General features: G+C 33.1%; 2 protein-coding genes across 5 annotated transcripts; one reads left to right on the top strand and one right to left on the bottom strand.

Annotated features, from left to right (window-relative positions):
* The first annotated feature begins 148 nt into the window (after positions 1 to 148).
* LOC113857388 (ferredoxin C 2, chloroplastic) lies at positions 149 to 8,769 on the top strand. The gene is made up of 6 exons (XM_027489212.1): positions 149 to 414; positions 666 to 729; positions 1,407 to 1,495; positions 2,555 to 2,623; positions 8,374 to 8,418; positions 8,509 to 8,769. Exons 1-6 carry the CDS (start codon positions 184 to 186, stop codon positions 8,551 to 8,553), a joined length of 543 nt encoding a protein of 180 aa, XP_027345013.1. The 5' UTR covers positions 149 to 183; the 3' UTR covers positions 8,554 to 8,769.
* A 4,336-nt stretch (positions 8,770 to 13,105) lies between these two features.
* LOC113857389 (protein LOL1-like) lies at positions 13,106 to 15,643 on the bottom strand. 4 transcript variants are annotated; one of them, XM_027489214.1, is made up of 6 exons: positions 15,422 to 15,585; positions 15,143 to 15,287; positions 14,495 to 14,608; positions 14,261 to 14,374; positions 13,994 to 14,103; positions 13,106 to 13,412 (listed from the first exon to the last, which is right to left on the bottom strand). In XM_027489214.1, the coding sequence occupies exons 2-6, from the start codon at positions 15,204 to 15,206 to the stop codon at positions 13,374 to 13,376; spliced, it is 441 nt and encodes a 146-aa protein (XP_027345015.1). In that variant the 5' UTR covers positions 15,207 to 15,287; positions 15,422 to 15,585; the 3' UTR covers positions 13,106 to 13,373. The 4 variants fall into 4 exon arrangements, with proteins under 4 accessions (XP_027345015.1, XP_027345017.1, XP_027345014.1 ...); XM_027489216.1 differs by lacking the exons at positions 15,143 to 15,287; positions 15,422 to 15,585 and adding an exon at positions 15,594 to 15,643; XM_027489213.1 differs by having other exon boundaries at positions 15,143 to 15,585.
* Positions 15,644 to 17,642: the final 1,999 nt, after the last annotated feature.

The following is a 17,642-nucleotide window of genomic DNA, read 5'->3' as shown; positions in this document are numbered from 1 at the left end:
TTTATCACGTATATTTTTTAAAAATTGTTAACGAATGTCCTTGTGCGAGTTTTTATGGCCGTACACGTGTTAGAAGTGGTTGGAAGAGAATCTAACGGTTGGTGGAGAGCGCGAGTATAGTTCCTTACCTCGTTCTCGTTATCCCGTCACTTTGTCTGTGTGTTGTGTCAGCGCTTAAAGAAGATGGCACTTCCCCTTCTTCGAATTCCAGGTACATGCTGCATTCCACTCAAGAAGCAATCTTTCCCTTCCAATAGCCGCCGCAAAACGACTTCTGCGACGGCGGAGCTCCAAACGCCTGTGGTTCGGACGGGGGGAACTGGTTACCAGTCTCCGTCTGTTAATGTTCCAACCCACAAGGTCACGGTCCACGACAGACAACGAGGTGTCGTTCACGAGTTCCTCGTACCCGAGGTATTATCCTTCCCTTCCCTTCCCACGATTTTCATCGATGTGAATTGTGATAACCCTTTTCTGTTCCCTTTCCTGTTGCAACTGCATGCTATTAGCACTTTATCTTATACCCTTTTCTTCATTTTACTTACTATTGCATGTTACTGTGATTCAAAAGGAAAAGAAATTAATGGTCCTTATTATTGTTTTTTACTAAAAAAAAGTATTTTGAAAATTTATATGTGAATGTGACTGTTATTTACAAAATGCAGGACCAGTATATATTGCATACTGCTGAGTCCCAGAATATTACCCTTCCATTCGCTTGCAGGCATGGTACTTGCTGTTATCCTATTTATTTATAATTTTCGATTATTTTCTTACTGAAGCAAATTCACACTTGCACACACATTCATTACTATGTTATGTTAGTGTTAGATTTCACCATTTATCCACTAGATAGAATTGGGATAGTAGATACTTATTTTTTATGGGGTTCCCTCATGTTGATTATTTTTAAACTCTGACAGATTGCCATATGACTATCAAATAGGGATGTTATGAGCCAAATTTCACATTTTTACCATACCCTTTGGAGATAATATACTCTCCCATTTTCACTGGTTCCATTTAGATACTCCAAGATCCATTAACACATGTTGATCCCTCATAAGGTTTTTGAAGTCATTAGAAGAATTTTATGAACCTATCATATTTGGTTTTCTCATCTATATTATTACTAATGGCCTTTTTCTATGATAGATTCCATTTCTTACCGATAAAAAGGTGATTACTTTAAACTAGTATGAAGTTTTTTTTCCCACTTATCGGTAGCAAAGAAAATATGGCAATTGTTTAATACAGTAAAGTTTGTCTTTGTGTATCAGGCAATGCATTGTTGATACTTGTTCTTTCTGCTGCTGCTATTATCATCGTGGTTGAAATCTGTTGGGTCTGTGTTGCTATTGCCAGCCTCCTGATACTGTTTACTTATTTGAAACCTTACATTGCAGGTTGTTGTACTAGCTGTGCTGTACGTATAAAGAATGGACAGATTAGACAGCCAGAGGCACTTGGGATATCTGCTGAATTGAAAGAGAAGGTTTGTATAACTATCTTTATTTTATGTTTATGAATTTTTAAATTCTATGCTTGAATTGGAAATTTTGACTTGTTAAGTACTAATGCACAATTTTCTTACGGTATAAAGTAACCAAAATTTATTTTTCTATTTTTATTTTGAGTTTTAAGAGTAAAAGAGGATATTTAGCAGTAATCTTGATAAAGCAATTTAGTTTGTGCATGTTACTATAGAGCAGAGGAGAGGAGGAGGAATTGGTGGTATAGAACTATATGAAGCGTTCAAGATTTTACATGCCATGTACCGGCTCCAAACACATTAGTATGAAATGAAGTCTATCCTGTCTATAATTTTACGGTAGCAAATAGGAGGATATTGAAAGTTTTGTCTTTCTGTCATAGTGCCAATGCACTGATTCAACACTTATTTTCTTCCTTTAATTATTTTCATTGCTCGAGATTATGATTCCCTAAATTAAAAATCAAATATAACAACAATGAACTACTGTACATATAGATACAGGCCATTGCATTGATGTTGTTTCCTTTACATTAATGCAGACAAAAATATTTGTATTCTGCTGTTTATCCTTTTCCAATGTTCCTTTGCACTGAAATTTATAGAAAAGCCAAAAATTAGAAGTATGACTTTTTTCGTTCATTCTTGTAATGAAAAGAAAAATGACAATTGAAAAGGATTTACTTATTTAAAATGAAATGAGGGATTAAGTAAGAAGTACAGCTACTTGACTCCTCTTTCTAAGTATATTCCTGCTGCAATTGTTTGTATCGATAGATTACATTTTGTTTTCTGGGTCAGTGTTTCTATTTCAGTGCCTTTGGACAAATGAATAAACTAGATTATATACATACAACAGAACAAAGATGTTTTTTCAGCTTGCAGTTAGTTTGATGCCATTTGCAATAAATGTTCCTGTTCTGCAAACAATAGTTAGCAACTGTGGGGAAAATATTGTAATAATAATAACAATTATTATAATCATCATCATCATTGTGAAAAATTCCATTGTTTTTTATTGCTGAGCTGGACAAGTATGTAAATTTTTTTATTGCAATTCAGGGTTATGCACTACTTTGTGTGGGCTTCCCATCCTCTGATGTTGAAGTAGAAACTCAAGATGAAGATGAGGTAATGAGCAAGACTACAATGATAGATTGACACTTTTTATTATAACTGCTTGAATAGATGCCAACTAGATCAACTCTGAGGAGTTGTTGGGAAAAGAGTTTTGGAGGTGAGGAGAAGACATATTTTTTAATTTTAAATTAAGAAAATTATATCATTTATGATGATAAATGCATGATTAATACATTATGTTTATATATCAATTTTTATCTTTTATTTTGAAAAATATATCAATTTTAAATATATTTATTTAAAATAAAAAAATTTGTCCTTCCTTCTCCTCCCGTCCAAAAACTATCTCCTAAACATACTCTAAGGTGATTTTTTTATATTGGTAGACTATCTACAAGATATCCCATAATGTCTTTATTTTACCTTTCAATATTTTAGAATATTGTTTACATGATCTTTAGAATATATCGTGGAATCAATTAGTCATCTAATTGAGTAAGCAATGTTAGTAGTTATTTCCGGGTTTCATTATATTTCCTGTCTTATTTCCTTATTTAATTATTGTTAGTAGTGCTATTGTATCAATGCGAGCTTGTACTCACTGTTACTCCACTTAATTATTAGTATGAAAAGGCCTTTGACTTAGTATTTTGTATCACACCATAATACACCATATCAATCTAATTTTGTGACTATATTATCCTAGATACTATAATTGTATCATGGTGTCAATGTAGTATCATCCTTTGTGACCTAGTTTTTTTGTTATTTCCTTGTTGACTTCCCTAAAATCTGGAATCCACTGTAGAGATGTCTAGATCTCTGATTCTTTCCTACTGTTGTTTGTGCACCAATTATGACAATCAAGGCTTTTTCCATTGTTCTTGGTTCCTTCTCCATGCTATTGGTTCACTATGCTTCACTTTCTAGTGAGCTTTTAGCTTTTTTCTTAGTAAGCTCATGTTAAATCAGTATCTTTGCTGAAGTTCTTTGCTTGTACGGTATTAGTTTTCCAATGTTGGCTATAGCATTGAAGGGGAGAGTGAGAATGAGGATCTATGTCCAATTTGTAATACTAGCCTGTGTTATTGATAGAATCTGAAATGGGTCACAAGGTCAAGGGGAAGAAGGCTCAACAGTTGCACCATGGGCCCAAGGTGTGAAGGGTTTACACAAGGAAGAGTAAAGGAAGAATCGCTAAAGGTGCTGAGCTGGAAGTGAGAGAGAGTTAAAAGAGAGAAGTTAGTTAGTGAGTGGAGTGTACGTGCCCTTATAGTTGTTTGGAGTAGCAAGAAGAAAGATATCTGGAGAAAATCATTCTGTTATGTATGGATGGAGAGCAATAGCTCTCTGTAGGAGCTTGGCTCTGGGCAGTAGTTCTTGCTACTGGCTTTCCTTAATATTTCAATAATACACAGACTTTTTCTTTTCATTTTGATGTTTCCTTTTTTATTCTTGGAATTGATTTGTATCAAAATGGTCCGACCTGCCAAATACAAGGACCGAGGTCAGTGAAGTAGGAGAGTTTGAATGCCCCCAAAGAAGATGGAAGCCATTGTAGCAGCTCTAGAAAATGAAGTAGTTAATCATCTATCGCTGCATTGCAGAGCAAAGTTGACGCAAACCAGGAGCAATTGATTGCGATGCTCACCAAGAGCTTGTAGGTGAATCATTTTGAAAAGGAGGAGGGGAAAGGAAGAAGTAATGAAAAAAATGGAGAACTGGAAAAGGAGGAGGATGAACGGGAGGAGAAATCGTCATTTTCCTCTTGATGGAAGAGACTGCAAGGAGAATCATTAGATGAATTTTGTCAATCAGTTAAGAAAGTGGAGTTGCCCATGTTTGATGGCAATGACCCTGCTGGATGAATTTTTCGGGCAGAAATTTATTTCCAAGTGATGGAGATGAACCCTGAGGTTCGGATGAATTTGGCTCACCTATGTATGGAAGGATCTACAATCCATTGCTTTAATGCTTTGCTGATGGATAATGCTGACTTGACTTGGGAGCAACTTAAACAAGAATTGCTCAAGAGAAGATATGGAGAAATTGGAGATGGGGATGCTTTTGAGCAACTCTCAGTGCTTTGACAAGAGGAGTTGATGGATGCATTCAAGAGTTTGAGTGCTTGATTGCTCAAGTACCAAAATCACCTGATAGAACAATATTTTGGGTATTTTATCCATGGGTTGAAGGAGGAAATCCAAGGAAGGGTGAGGAGTTTACAAACGTTGGGTCCTTATAACTCATTCAAAGTTGATGAGTTTGATAGGGTAGTGAGCAAGTTACTGAAGCGGAGCCATAATCTAGTGGGAGCAAGGAATGTGAGATATAAGACAGGATTTGGTTCAGGTTCTTTGACTCGCTCCAGCCCAAACATCTTAAGCAATCCAAATCAGGTGGGCTGAGATGCTGGATCAGATTGGGTAATGGGTCGCAACAACAAGGAAGGTAATATAGGGAGGTTGGGATGATCAATGTTGAAACTGGATGCAATGATTAACAAATTTTGCTCAAGCCAAAGGGACAAGGGCGTCAGACATTTGTTTTATCAGAAACTTTTGGACTGCAAGCAGAATGATTTATGTTACAAGAGTGGTAGAAAACTCATGAAGGGCATTATGAGTATATGGTTATGCACTTGGATTGATGAATGCACCTTAAACCTTTCAAGCTCTAATGAAAGAATTTTTCAAAACCATGATGAGGCAGTTTGTGTGGGTGTTATTTTATGATATTTTGGTGTATAGTCCAGATTGAAACACACACTTGAAGCGTTTGACTGAGGTATTTGCAGAAGAAGTTGGTGACAAACAGAAAAACAATGCTATTTTGCTCAATCATCTGTTGAATATCTTGGACAAGTAGTCTCAAAAGAAAGAGTGGTGATGGATCCTAATAAAATTGAGGGTCTGGCTCAATGGCCAGAACCCAAGGAGTAAGGAAATTTTTAGGTCTTATAGGCTATTGCAGAAAATTTGTTCAAGACTATGGCAAAATAGCACACTTGTTAACTGATCTCACAAAGGAAGAAGGGTTTAAATTGAATCCCAAGGCACAAAAAGGTTTTTGAATTATTGAAAGAAAAATTAAATTCAGCACCTGTCCTAGCTCTTCCAGAATTTTCTCAACCCTTCATTATTAAGTGTGATGCTTCAGGTCATGGGATAGGCGCAATTTTAATGCAGAATGACAGGCCGGTAGTTGTTTAAGCAAAGCTATAAGTGAGGGGAACCTTTCTAAATTCGCATATACAAAAGAATTGATGGCCATTGCTATCTTTTAGGAAGACATTTCACGGTGTATACTAATCGTAAGAGCTTGCGCCAACTACTGCAGCAAAGGATTTCTACTATGAATCAACAGAATTGGGTAGCTAAGTTACTTGGTTATCAATTTAACAATGTTTACAAACCATACCTTGCAAATAAAGTCATTGATGCACTCTCTAGAAGGTATGAGCAGGGAGAGTTATGTTTCTTGATATCGTATCCTATGTGAGTTGATGGAAAACAATTAGTTGAAGAAGTTCAGAAGGATGATGCTTTAATAAATATTATTTCAGCAATGCAAAACCTAGGTTTACCTATAAAGATGGAGTTTTGTTCGATAAAGGTAAATTGTTGATTTCTGCTCAGTCAGAGTGGATTCCTAAACTATTTTAGGATTTCCATGCTACTCCTCAAGGGAGACATTCAGGTTTCTACAAGACCTATAGAAGGTTGGTAGCTAATCTCTATTGGTTTGGCATGAATAAAGTAATCCAGGAATATGTTAGGGGGTATGACATCTGTCAATGGCAAAAATATATGGCTACTGCACTGGGCTGCTACAACCATTAAACATTCTAGAGTATGGGATGAGGTATCAATGGATTTTATCAGTGGGACTGGGATACACAAATCAAAGGGGTTTGATGCTACTTTTGTGGTAGTGGATAGATTGTCCAAGTATGCTCATTTATTCCCCTTAAACATCCTTACACAACAAGGTTGGTGACAGAAATCCTTGCAAAAGAAGTGGTAAGGTTGCATGGGATTTCCTAAGCAATTGTGAGTGATCGTGACCCTGTTTTTATCAATAACTTTTGGAAAGAACTTCTCAAGCTATGGGGAATACAACTGAAAATGAGTTTATCTTATCATCCGGATGGTCAAGCTGAGGTGGTAAATCAATGTTTATAAACTTATCTCCATTGCTTTATTGCAGATCAACCCAAAAATTGGGTACAATAGCTGCATTGGACTGAATATTGGTACAATATTACCTTTCACGAAACGACCGCGGTTACTCCGTTTCAAGTTTGTGTATGGAAGGCAACTTCCCATGCTCATCTGTTTCCCTCTAGGTGAAACCAGAGTTGAATGTGTGCAACTTGAATTGATTGATCGTAATGAAGCCCTCGGACAGTTGAAGTTTCATCTTCATAGGGACCAAGGAAGGATGAAAAATTAGGCTGATCAAAAGAGGAAAGAGAGAAGTTTTGAGATAGGAGAATTGAGTGTTTTAGAAATTAGACCCCCACAGGCAGAATTTTGTTACTTCAACACCAAGTTGGCAGCCTGTTATTATGGCACTTTTGAAGTTCTAGAACGTGTAGGAGTAGTTGCTTACAAGTTGCAACCGACACATCATAAGTATATCCAGTCTTTCATGTGTCACTGTTAAAGAAGGCCATTGGCAATTATAAGGCTGAGCAAGAATTGCCTCCGAGGCTAGATGGAGAATACTTTGACATGTTGGAACCAGTTGCTGTTTTAGCTACTCGAGCAGTAGTTATAGGTGGAGAAAACATGATTCAACTACTCATTCAGGGGAAAGGAAAATAAATTGATGAAACTACATGGGAGGATGAACTAACAATTAAGAGCCAATTTTCAAATTTCAGCCTTGAGGACAAGGCTGTAGATTAAGACAGGGCCAATAATAGGATCTGAAATGGGTCACAAGGTCAAGGGGAAGAATGGGCTCAACAGTTGTGCCATGGGCCCAAGGTGTGGAGGGTTTACACAAGGAAGAATAAAGACAGAATTGCTAAAGGTGCTAAGCTGGAAGTGGAGCGTAAGAAGAAAGAAGGAAGTTAGTGAGAGGACTGTACGTGCCCTTATAGTCGTTTGGAGTAGCAAGTGAGGATATTTGGAGAAAATCATTATGTTATGTATGGATGGGTAAACTTCACCTTGAGGGATATTATTGGAATATTCACAAAATATTCCATAATATTTTACTGTATCTTTGGATATTTTAGAATACCTGTGTTTGGTTGATATATTTAAAGTGAGTGATTTTTTTTCTAAAGAATGTAAGTAATTTAATTACTCTATTCAAACAATCATATTTGAAATGAAGGAAATTCAATTATTCTATCCAAATAAAATATTTTAAAATAATAAAAATTTAAATTTCTTAAAATTTTAAATTATCTTGTCCAAACTCAAACTAAATAATCTTTAAAATATATTGTGAAGTGATAAAATCAATTTGTTATCAAACTGAGGAAGCAATTTCTCGATTGTTTCCTTATGTAGTTTTAGTAGTGTTATTGTAGTAGTAGGCCTGGACTTGTATTCACAGTACAATAGTACTTGACCTAATTAATCGTATAACCATAGAATTTTTGGGATTAGTATTTTGTATGTCATCAATTTACAGGGGTCTCCTTTAGATAATCTTGTTGATAAGTTCTTTAAATTTGCTTTTATAAAGTGCTTTCGAGATTAAACCAAATTGTCATCAGTGTCGTTATAATCATTTGTTACTGGATGTTGGTTGTGAATATAATAAATCCTTGGCACATACAGGTATATTGGCTTCAATTTGGACGCTATTTTGCCCGAGGACCAGTGGTACGTTCCTTTGCAACTATTATTTTATTTGGAACGAGATTGTTTATTTTGCCTTTGATTATGTGACTTTAACACGAAAATTGTTTACAGGAAAGAGATGACTATGCCTTGGAGTTGGCCATGGCTGACGAATAAGCTGTGTAGATAATGTGAGAATCATTAGAGCATATAATGCGAATTTTCTCTTTTTCCATTTTTTTTTCATGTCTCTACTATATTGTCTTTATTTATTTTATTCCCTATATATATACTATTGTGAAAATTCCCTATATGTCTTTTTTCCCAATTTAACTATTGACATGGCATAGAAAATGTAGGTAAATTCGCCAAAAAGTAGTCAATTCACCGGGGTTGATAGGTTAAACAAGGCATTCCCGTAATCTAACAAAAACAAAAGAAAGTAGTCAATTTTATTTTTAAGTTTAGTTCTTCAATTTTATTTGTTTGTTTTATTTTGATCATTCAATTTTAAATTAATCTTTTTCTTTTAACTATGTTGCTCCTTTTGACGTTTTTTTTTTCCTATTTTTGTCAATAGAACTGTTCATTTGCTGTTTCCGGTCCTTATTTTTTCCCTCTCTTTTCCTCTTCCTTTTTTTCCTCTCTCTCCTCCTCTATTTTCTTTGCCTTCTCTCCAAAAACAGCACACGTAAATATTTCTCTCATCATCTTGTACTTGTGCTCTCATATTTTTAGTATTAGTCCAAGCATTTGTGCAACATCACACCACACTTGCACTCTCCTTCCACCCTCAATCACTGCACGATACACACACAACATAACCACTCTTTCACCACACATGGATACATCAACAGGGAGAAAGAGGATAGTAAAAGACGAAGAAAAGGAGGAGGATGAAGAAGATAGATGAACAGTAACACGTTAATGTAATTGATAAAAAAAATGACCCATTTGACATGAATAAAGACAAAGAATAAAGTTAGAGAATTATAATAAAATAAAAAAATTTAAAGAACCAAATAAAATTAAATTAAAAGACCAATCAACTAATTTTACCAAGAAAGAAAAAAAAAAACTGTTGGCTAATTCGGGATCTTTCGGCGTAAGATTAGCAAATGACGCTATTGATGCACTGTAGGTAGGAGCAGGTTTATGTGACAAGAGTAGCAGCTTTGAGAAGAAACTGGCAACATTAGGAATGAAGAGTAGGTTAGTGGCGATCTTTCAAAGTTCTATGAATCTTTAGAATTTTAGGATGTATTCGGGTAATAAGAAATCGTGTTTAACAATAAAATAAGTTTAAAAAAATAATAAATTTATCTATAACGTTTATTAAAATAAAAATTGATAATAAATTATAAAAGGCTACAAGTCACTTTGATAGATCCAAATAAACTTTTTCAAATTTCCCTTATTTTAAAAGGAATGGATAGTTACCTTAATTTTATTCCAGGGCTTGAACTTGAAAAAGTTGCTATTATTTGCAAATTATAAGTTGATTATTCTAAAATTCCTAAAACCCTTGTTTTCTGACTTCGACTCTTCTGAAGTGTGAGGCACATTTTAGAAGGTAAAGTATAGATTTATTATTATTAATTAAAAATAATCACTATGATATGAAGTACAATCAATTATAAATATAATTGATAATTGTAAACTTTTTTTTTCAGCTAATCAAATTCCACACTTAATCTCCCACTGTGCTGTAGATCTTTATTCTCATGATGTGCAGCATTAGCACGAATACATCTACTTTTAAGCTTAACTTTTGTACGAAAAATTGAAACTGAACTGAATTTACGTTAAAGGGTGGTGGTTGGCGGTGATGCTGCTTGAAGAGCCTCAATTTTGTCGTTAGAAAAAAAGCGATAGGTCTAAAAGGATCACTACAAAAATAGGACCGTAACCCAAGCGAAATTTCTTTTGAAATTTTGAGGTTAATTGTATGTTTGCATTATCAAGTCTTGAATAATGCATTAAGATTCCTTTAACAATAATTTAGTAGCTATCAACGTTGCTAATCCAAATTAATATGATAATATCCTCTTCGAAAATACAAGAAAAATACAAAATACTGAATGGTACAGATTTGTTTTCAAGAAAGGACTAATAATTCATTTATTTTAAAGTAGAGTAAAATTAATTTAATAAAAAAAAGGTTTGAACTTGAATGAAATTGGGATATATACGACAAAATAGATCTATTTATACGTATAACTATTTTATAAGAAATTGAGAGAATTATTTTTCGAATGATAAACTTAACATGCATTAAGAAAAGTTAAATTAGAAACGTATTTGCTGAGTTTTGTTAAATGCTTCTTTACTTTTTAAATCTTTTTTTTTCTTCAAACAATGATTACTTGTGAAGTATAATAAAAGTAACTAAAAATGAAAGTGTTTATTATTTATATGTAATAAATATATTTTAAAAAATACTTTTAATTACTTTATAATCAGTCCTTTGAACTTGTGTAAATAATTTTTATTTTTTTTTGTAAATATAACAAAATCCAATTTTTGAACAATATTTTACTTATTGTTTTGTCATTTTAAAATAGCGATAGAAACATAAAAAAGATTGGACTGACAATCTTTCTTTTGATTCAATTGGGCTCCATGATAAGAAGTATGTGCTATGGTCATGGACCAGCTGAAGAAGAAATAACATAGATGAAATAATGCAGCATCGGGATAACGTATACCTTGGTTTTTGTCATTTTGGAATAGACATAAACCCACGAATAAAGAATATTGGAATGGCAATCTTTAATTGATTCAGTTGGGCTCCATGATAGAAATATCATTATTTGCTTTGGTCCAGCTGAAGATGCAAACAATTAACCTGGTTGCATAATGCTGATGAGATAATGTAGGATCAAAAGAATATACCATTGTGGTCCATTGCTCGATTAAGAGTCACTCGGGAACAAGGTGGTGAAGTGTACAACGGTAGACCCAACGGTCCCACAAGCTTTGTATGTGAAGAAGGGTTATCATGCATGCAAAATTGACATATTGATGTCTATTTGGTAAAGGAAATGACTTTGTTCCTACTCAAACAAGTTGGTATTGGTGAAGCAATGTTATGAAGAAACTAATCTTTACTATCAAGATTGGAGGCGTTTTACTCGACTATGATATTGCTTTTTCGCCACTATTAATTGTTCCCTCTACCCAATGTAACATTGGAGGTCAAGTTGAATAAAAGCATTATAAATTGTAAAATAAAGCCCTTCCTTAAAACCTTTAATATAATTGCATTTTCTAACACTCAATCTTGAAACTTCTGGTTAAAGATAATATAAACTTATAATTTATACACAAGAATGTGTACAGTTGATAGAGAACAAAAGAAATAGACAAGGGTGAAAAGTGCTAAATGAGAAACTTTCAATGGATAAACAATATTATCCTTGCAACTCCAAAATGACGAAGACAAGCAATCTCTCGTATTAAATTCATAACGTGATGCTTTACACCCAGCACCCACAGCCACTTATTGTGATATTATTGCTTGCTCTTAATCTATTAACAGCAAGCTATGGAAAAAATAAAACTGCTTGTTCTGGAACATATTAATTTTAGAAAATAATCACTATTTTTCTAACCATGAAACTAACATACAATAAATTATTTCTCTAAAATAAATTGAACCAAACACACTAAAGATTCTAAGTTGGAGGGACAGTTACAGCCAAATATCTTAAACTTCAAATGACACTGGCCTTGTACTCTCACAAAAGAGTAATTTTCAAATGAACGTGACATTTATAAAATGATTGGAACCAAAATATGCCCTGGAGTGCTCATATGTATGAATGACATAAACAAGACTGTTGGGGAACATTGAGTAACATCAAAGGGCCAGGATTCAAAATGTGAGAGAGATGTCTACATCATTCACTCACTATGATTTTAGTAACCTCCTAGTGCTTCAAGTGCAAGCCACAACTTGGGCACAGTAGAGGTTGAAAAGGACATTAATTGTGTTAAACTACCAAAAGTGTTAGTTATGTGGGATTCACAAATGATGTTGGTGTTGCCTCAGTCCTGTCTGCATTCTTCAACTGTAACATGGTATGTACTGCCACACATCAAAACTTAAAAAAAAATTTCTGTTTTCAATGAAAATCTGTGCATACTGCCTCAATTTCTAACCACAAGGATAAATGAAAAGTGTCCATAAAATATTCAATGTTGTCACCTATTAGTCAAACCCAAAAAGGATGATATTCAGATTTTGATAAAGTCTCCAATGTATATCTGAGTACTGATTAACAACGTTTATCTAAGTAAAGTACCCGTGAATCTTGCATGTCAAAATCAGCGATGGGAAACCATAGAAAAATGCTGCCCTTGCTGAAAAATCCTCACCTCAATTTCACCCTGAAATATCTATTTTGAAATTTTGGACCCAGATGTTATCTTATTGAATCAATCCATCTAGTGTTTCCAGTGTCTGCTTACCTTTTGTGGCCGTACTTGGACCTTTTCTCATTCAAAAAGGCAGAAAGTATCTGAAAGACATTAATGGTGTTCGGTCCTCCATATATATATGTGTGTATATAGAAGAAAGACACGAAAGTAAATGAGTAGTTGAGGTTTTCTCATCTATTGCTTTAAACTCCAAAACTTTCTCAACCACTTATTTTCTGATTGTGAGGGTTACTTCAATTACTTCTTTTTGTGCATGTATAATTTCTAATATACAAATTATGTACAGTTGAAAATAAACTTTACCTTTACACCCAATCTAAAGATGTGAGTTTTCAAAACACTCAGAATCAGAAAACTTAACATCAAAAGTTATTCATACACCCAATCTATAACAAAAATATTTAATTTAATACAATCACGCAAGGGAAAAATAACTCTATACATGTGAAAAGAGTTTCCTCTCCAATCTGATATGCACTCCTTATTCCTTAGGGGGGATATGTAACTAGAAAACCAAGGTTGTAGAGTCTGTAATGACCTTGCTATATTATGTTTTAGGTGCTGAACTTCTGCTCAGTGGTGCTTGCTGAGGCCTGCATAATTTAGTAACACCAGAGTAAATCCTTGCTTAAAAGAAAATTTCTGTAGTTATGATTTGTGCTCACCCATATAAAAGCACTTCTAAAACTGTACAAATACTCTTGATTTTCATTCCTTCTATTTACTACCCCAGTTCTCATTTATCTGTCTAGAGAGAGAAGAAATTTGTTTCTATTTATCTTCATGTAAATGTTCAAGACAATATTAACTGTTACTTTTTCATTAATACCCTTTTGCTCGTATAAATATTGAAAGTATAAAAAACAAAATATTTACATTATTTGAGTAGTTCAAAGGTTAAAGAGAGATATAATATAATACTACAATAAATTAAGGGTAAATCAAGAAGTCTACTAAATAATTCTAACAAAATGATTAGATTCCTTGGTTTGTATAATTTCTTCTCTTTGCACATTAGGGGTAGTATTAAATACGAAAACTTGGTCTTATTTGCAACCAATTAAAAGTTAAATTGTATATCTCTACTCTTCCAAACCTGATGGGATCCTTGACAATAAGGTTGAACTCAAGACAGTTTAAAGAAATTTACTAACGAACAAGAGATTACACTGACCCCAACCGATGTTACAAAATTGCAAACTGCACATTTCACGGATCTTGCTCCATATTGGTACATGAGTAGCATCCTGCAGTTCCCACAATTGACATGTGCCACCTGATTTGCTGCCACAACACACATTTGATGCTTAACCAACAAAAATAGGGACTTCAACCATAATGATTTAGCTCTCAAAAGAAACGTCTTAAAATCTGTCCATCATGCATGCGCAAACACAACTTTTTTAAAGCTCATGAAGCCATTAATTAATAATTTCAATACCTTCCAAAGCTAGATTGACTGTGTGACAACAAGAACATTGCACACTTGTTGCTCCACGGATGTACATGAGTAAAGTATGGCAACCTCCACAAACTAACTGGGCCATTTCTGTGCCTGTCACACACAACACAAGTGCTCGTGATTTAGCAGCCTCATGATCAATTAATTAAAAAATAGTGGAAATTTGAACTTTCAAATAACCTATAGACCCAGTGAAGAGAAACTGCACCATACCAGGAGGTGGCACTGCTGTGACTGCATTGCAAACAGCACAGCACACAGAGGTGGCTCCAACTGGATACACTAGAAGGTTTCTACACCCAGAACAGACAAGTTGACTCTGTGCACCTGCCAATCAAGTAACATTTTGAAATAATATATCAAATAAATTACCACATGATAACGGTTCAATCATTCAATCTATCTTGAAGACAGGTTCAATTTCGATTTTCAAATGGTAAGCCAAATCAGGTGAGAAATTGGACTATATTAAAGAAAAGGTACATCACTAGTTATCTCAAATCCACACATTCCACACAAATCAGAGCCCAGAGGAATTTCAGTGGAAAATCTTCACACCCTATCCACCATTTCTACCTTCAGCCAATTGGAAACTGGAATTCTGTTTTTCTCTCTCCACTTGGTAACTTGTATTATCTCAGTTTTATGGCCAGAAGCTTTTATGTTCCTCACACTTTTTCACCACCCCATCAGTATTAAAATTAGACATCAGATTTTTGTCCAGATGATGGAAGACAAATAATAATTCAAATCTCCAATCCGTCAATCACCATAAAGCAATGAGATGAAGATGAGAATTCTAGAAGAACAAATAGAGAAGAGACATCAAGGAGCAAATGAAGCACAGACAAAGCAAGATACCATTTGCTGCTGGTGGTGTATATGGAGCTGGTGGTGTTGGGTAGGGAGCAAGTGGAACTGGCATTATAAAGGACTCAAAAATGTTATCTTTCTCTGCCAAACTCTACACAGAGAGCAAAGCACTTTCTCCCATTTTTTTCAGTTCCTGGAAAGTGAGGAAATTAGTAATGATTCAATCATGGGAGGGAAAAAGTGATGCACATGGAGATGGAACAGAAAGGTAAGAAAAGTGAACTAAAATTTGTCAGTTAACACACATAAGTAGAGTGAGAAGAAAACCTATAAAACAAAGGGTGCCAGAAAATGAAGTAGAAAAGCAGATAAAGTTAGGAGTGAAATGAGAAGCTTCCCCTTGTGCATGAAAGTTTGAGGAAAGCAGCCCAGAAGCAATTCAGAGTTAAGGCACTTTCACCAAAAGAAGTATTTATGTAATGTGGGAAAGGGAAAATACATTCATTATACATGTCCTTTTGGCAAGTTGGCAGTAGCTATAGATGGATTAAGTAGAGAGAGAGAGAGATGATAGAGAGAAAAGGAATACAAGAAAAGGATATAAATGGACACGAAATGAAATAAGATTAAGAAAAGATGTCAAAGTAAATTGCACTTTCTTCTCTAAGAATTATGTTAAATTATTTGCTCATCGTTTTCTTTGAAGTTTTCATCTTTTGAAAAGATAAATGTTACTATACCTTTTATTTTAATACAAATATATTTTTTCTTTAGGTCATTTTTAATACTATTGTTAGTTAGTTTTGTGAGACATTTCTAAAATCTAAAACTTTGCCTTGTTTTATTCAAATTAAAGAGTTGTATTGATTTATTTAATTTAAAAAATGCTTTATTGCCTTTTAACCAAAAAGTTGTTCAGGTTTGATTCAATAATTGTAATATTTTTATACAAATTAGTTATACATATGTGAATTGAAAAATGTGCTCTTACATGAATAAGAATTTAAGTAAAATCGTGTGATTATTTATAGAACACAATAAGCATAAATAGAAATGATATAATTATTTATGGAAGATACAAATTAAAAAAGAATCAACAATTGATAACAAAACATTAATTAAAATTATATGATTATTCATAAAATAAACATAATTTAGAATAATTTATTTTTTTATAAAATACATCAATTAAATTAATGCAATTTTTCATAAACAGACATGAGATATTATATTTACATAATTTATTCAATCCTACTCGGTTTAGGGTTTAGAAAATTAAGTGAAAAAAAAAAACCAGAAAGGAAATTTAGGTTAATTGGTTCCAATAACAATTCCTTTTAGTCAAAATGATATCATGTTGAGCATTTAAAAAATATCAAAGGTGCTTGGGTTGATATGAGTAATGGATCAAAGGCATCATTGAACCAGTGCTCAAACCAAATATGATTATGTTTCATTGATTTGATGAATTAAGACCTGGACACGTAAATTAATGGTATTGATGAAAAATAAATGCAAATAAAAAGTAAGCGTAAAAATAAAAGAATTATTTATAAAAATAGAATGTATTTAATACTCATGACCTAAATTTGCAAAATGAACTGCACATCTATTTTTAACCCAGTAAGTTAACGTAGGATGACGAGGACCTAACTTGACTTTAATATGGCTTTGTATATTAAACTGAAGCAAAGTTGTGATGAGTGTGAAGATAATTACCATGGATGACACAAAGATTCAGAGCTATCTGAGTTTTCTTAATTATCAACTTTGGTAAGATTCATCCTACTTTTAACTACTTGAAGCCCCAATACTTAGTGCCTAAAGACTGTGTTAACTATTTTATATAATAAATATATTTTTCTTTAATCAAACTCCCATTCCAGCACACTTGGTAGCATAATATTAATAATAATAATAATAATAATAATAATAATAATCAATGAATGATCTATCTTTACAAGGTTTGAATTCTTTGAATCCAGATTTTATATATATATAAAAGGTCATTAAGAGTCTTGCTTTCTGCACTTGATTTTGAAAAAAAAAATCTTAAAAGTAGTTTTTAGAATCATACATATTCGTCAATTAACTTGTAATATATTTTGTTTTTAAAAAATAAATCAAATATATTTTTTATATTTTATCAAGAAATTCTTTTTAAGTGCTACATTTTTATAGCTAAAAGGAAGAAGTATAAAATAAAATAAAACCTTTATTTATTCCTTAATTTTAACTTGTAATATCAAAGAAAAATAAGATAAAAAAATCTTCAAATGAAGAAGTCGACTTTCTTAAAAGGGATTGTCTTCATAAAAAAAGCATAAAATAGATAAAAATTTATTATGAATATAAAACTTTATTATTTTTTAATTATAACTTTAATATTATAATAACATATATTCTTTTAAATAATTTACACTTTTATCGTCTAAAAAAATATGAATGTTTTACTTAATAAAAAAGTTATAAAATAATAAAATTATCTTACGAGTTTATATATATATATTCTTAGAAGACAAGAATATAAAGAATTAAAGTATGTTTG

Source organism: Abrus precatorius, unplaced genomic scaffold (genome assembly GCF_003935025.1).
Source record: "Abrus precatorius isolate BTA unplaced genomic scaffold, Abrus_2018 Scaffold2, whole genome shotgun sequence".
Classification (NCBI taxonomy): domain Eukaryota; kingdom Viridiplantae; phylum Streptophyta; class Magnoliopsida; order Fabales; family Fabaceae; genus Abrus; species Abrus precatorius.
This window is presented reverse-complemented; position numbering and strand designations above follow the sequence as displayed.

What these genes read in the sequence shown, in the direction of transcription:
- LOC113857388 (XM_027489212.1), top strand. Translation starts at nt 184, where the DNA reads ATGGCACTTCCCCTTCTTCGAATTCCAGGTACATGCTGCATTCCACTC. An exon ending in ACGAGTTCCTCGTACCCGAG is followed by an intron (nt 415 to 665) that starts GTATTATCCTTC and finishes TACAAAATGCAG; the next exon opens with GACCAGTATATATTGCATAC. An exon ending in CTGCTGAATTGAAAGAGAAG is followed by an intron (nt 1,496 to 2,554) that starts GTTTGTATAACT and finishes ATTGCAATTCAG; the next exon opens with GGTTATGCACTACTTTGTGT.
- LOC113857389 (XM_027489213.1), bottom strand. Translation starts at nt 15,206, where the DNA reads ATGCCAGTTCCACTTGCTCCCTACCCAACACCACCAGCTCCATATACA. An exon ending in CACAGCAGTGCCACCTCCTG is followed by an intron (nt 14,375 to 14,494) that starts GTATGGTGCAGT and finishes TGTGTGTGACAG; the next exon opens with GCACAGAAATGGCCCAGTTA. An exon ending in ATTTTGTAACATCGGTTGGG is followed by an intron (nt 13,413 to 13,993) that starts GTCAGTGTAATC and finishes TAAATTATGCAG; the next exon opens with GCCTCAGCAAGCACCACTGA.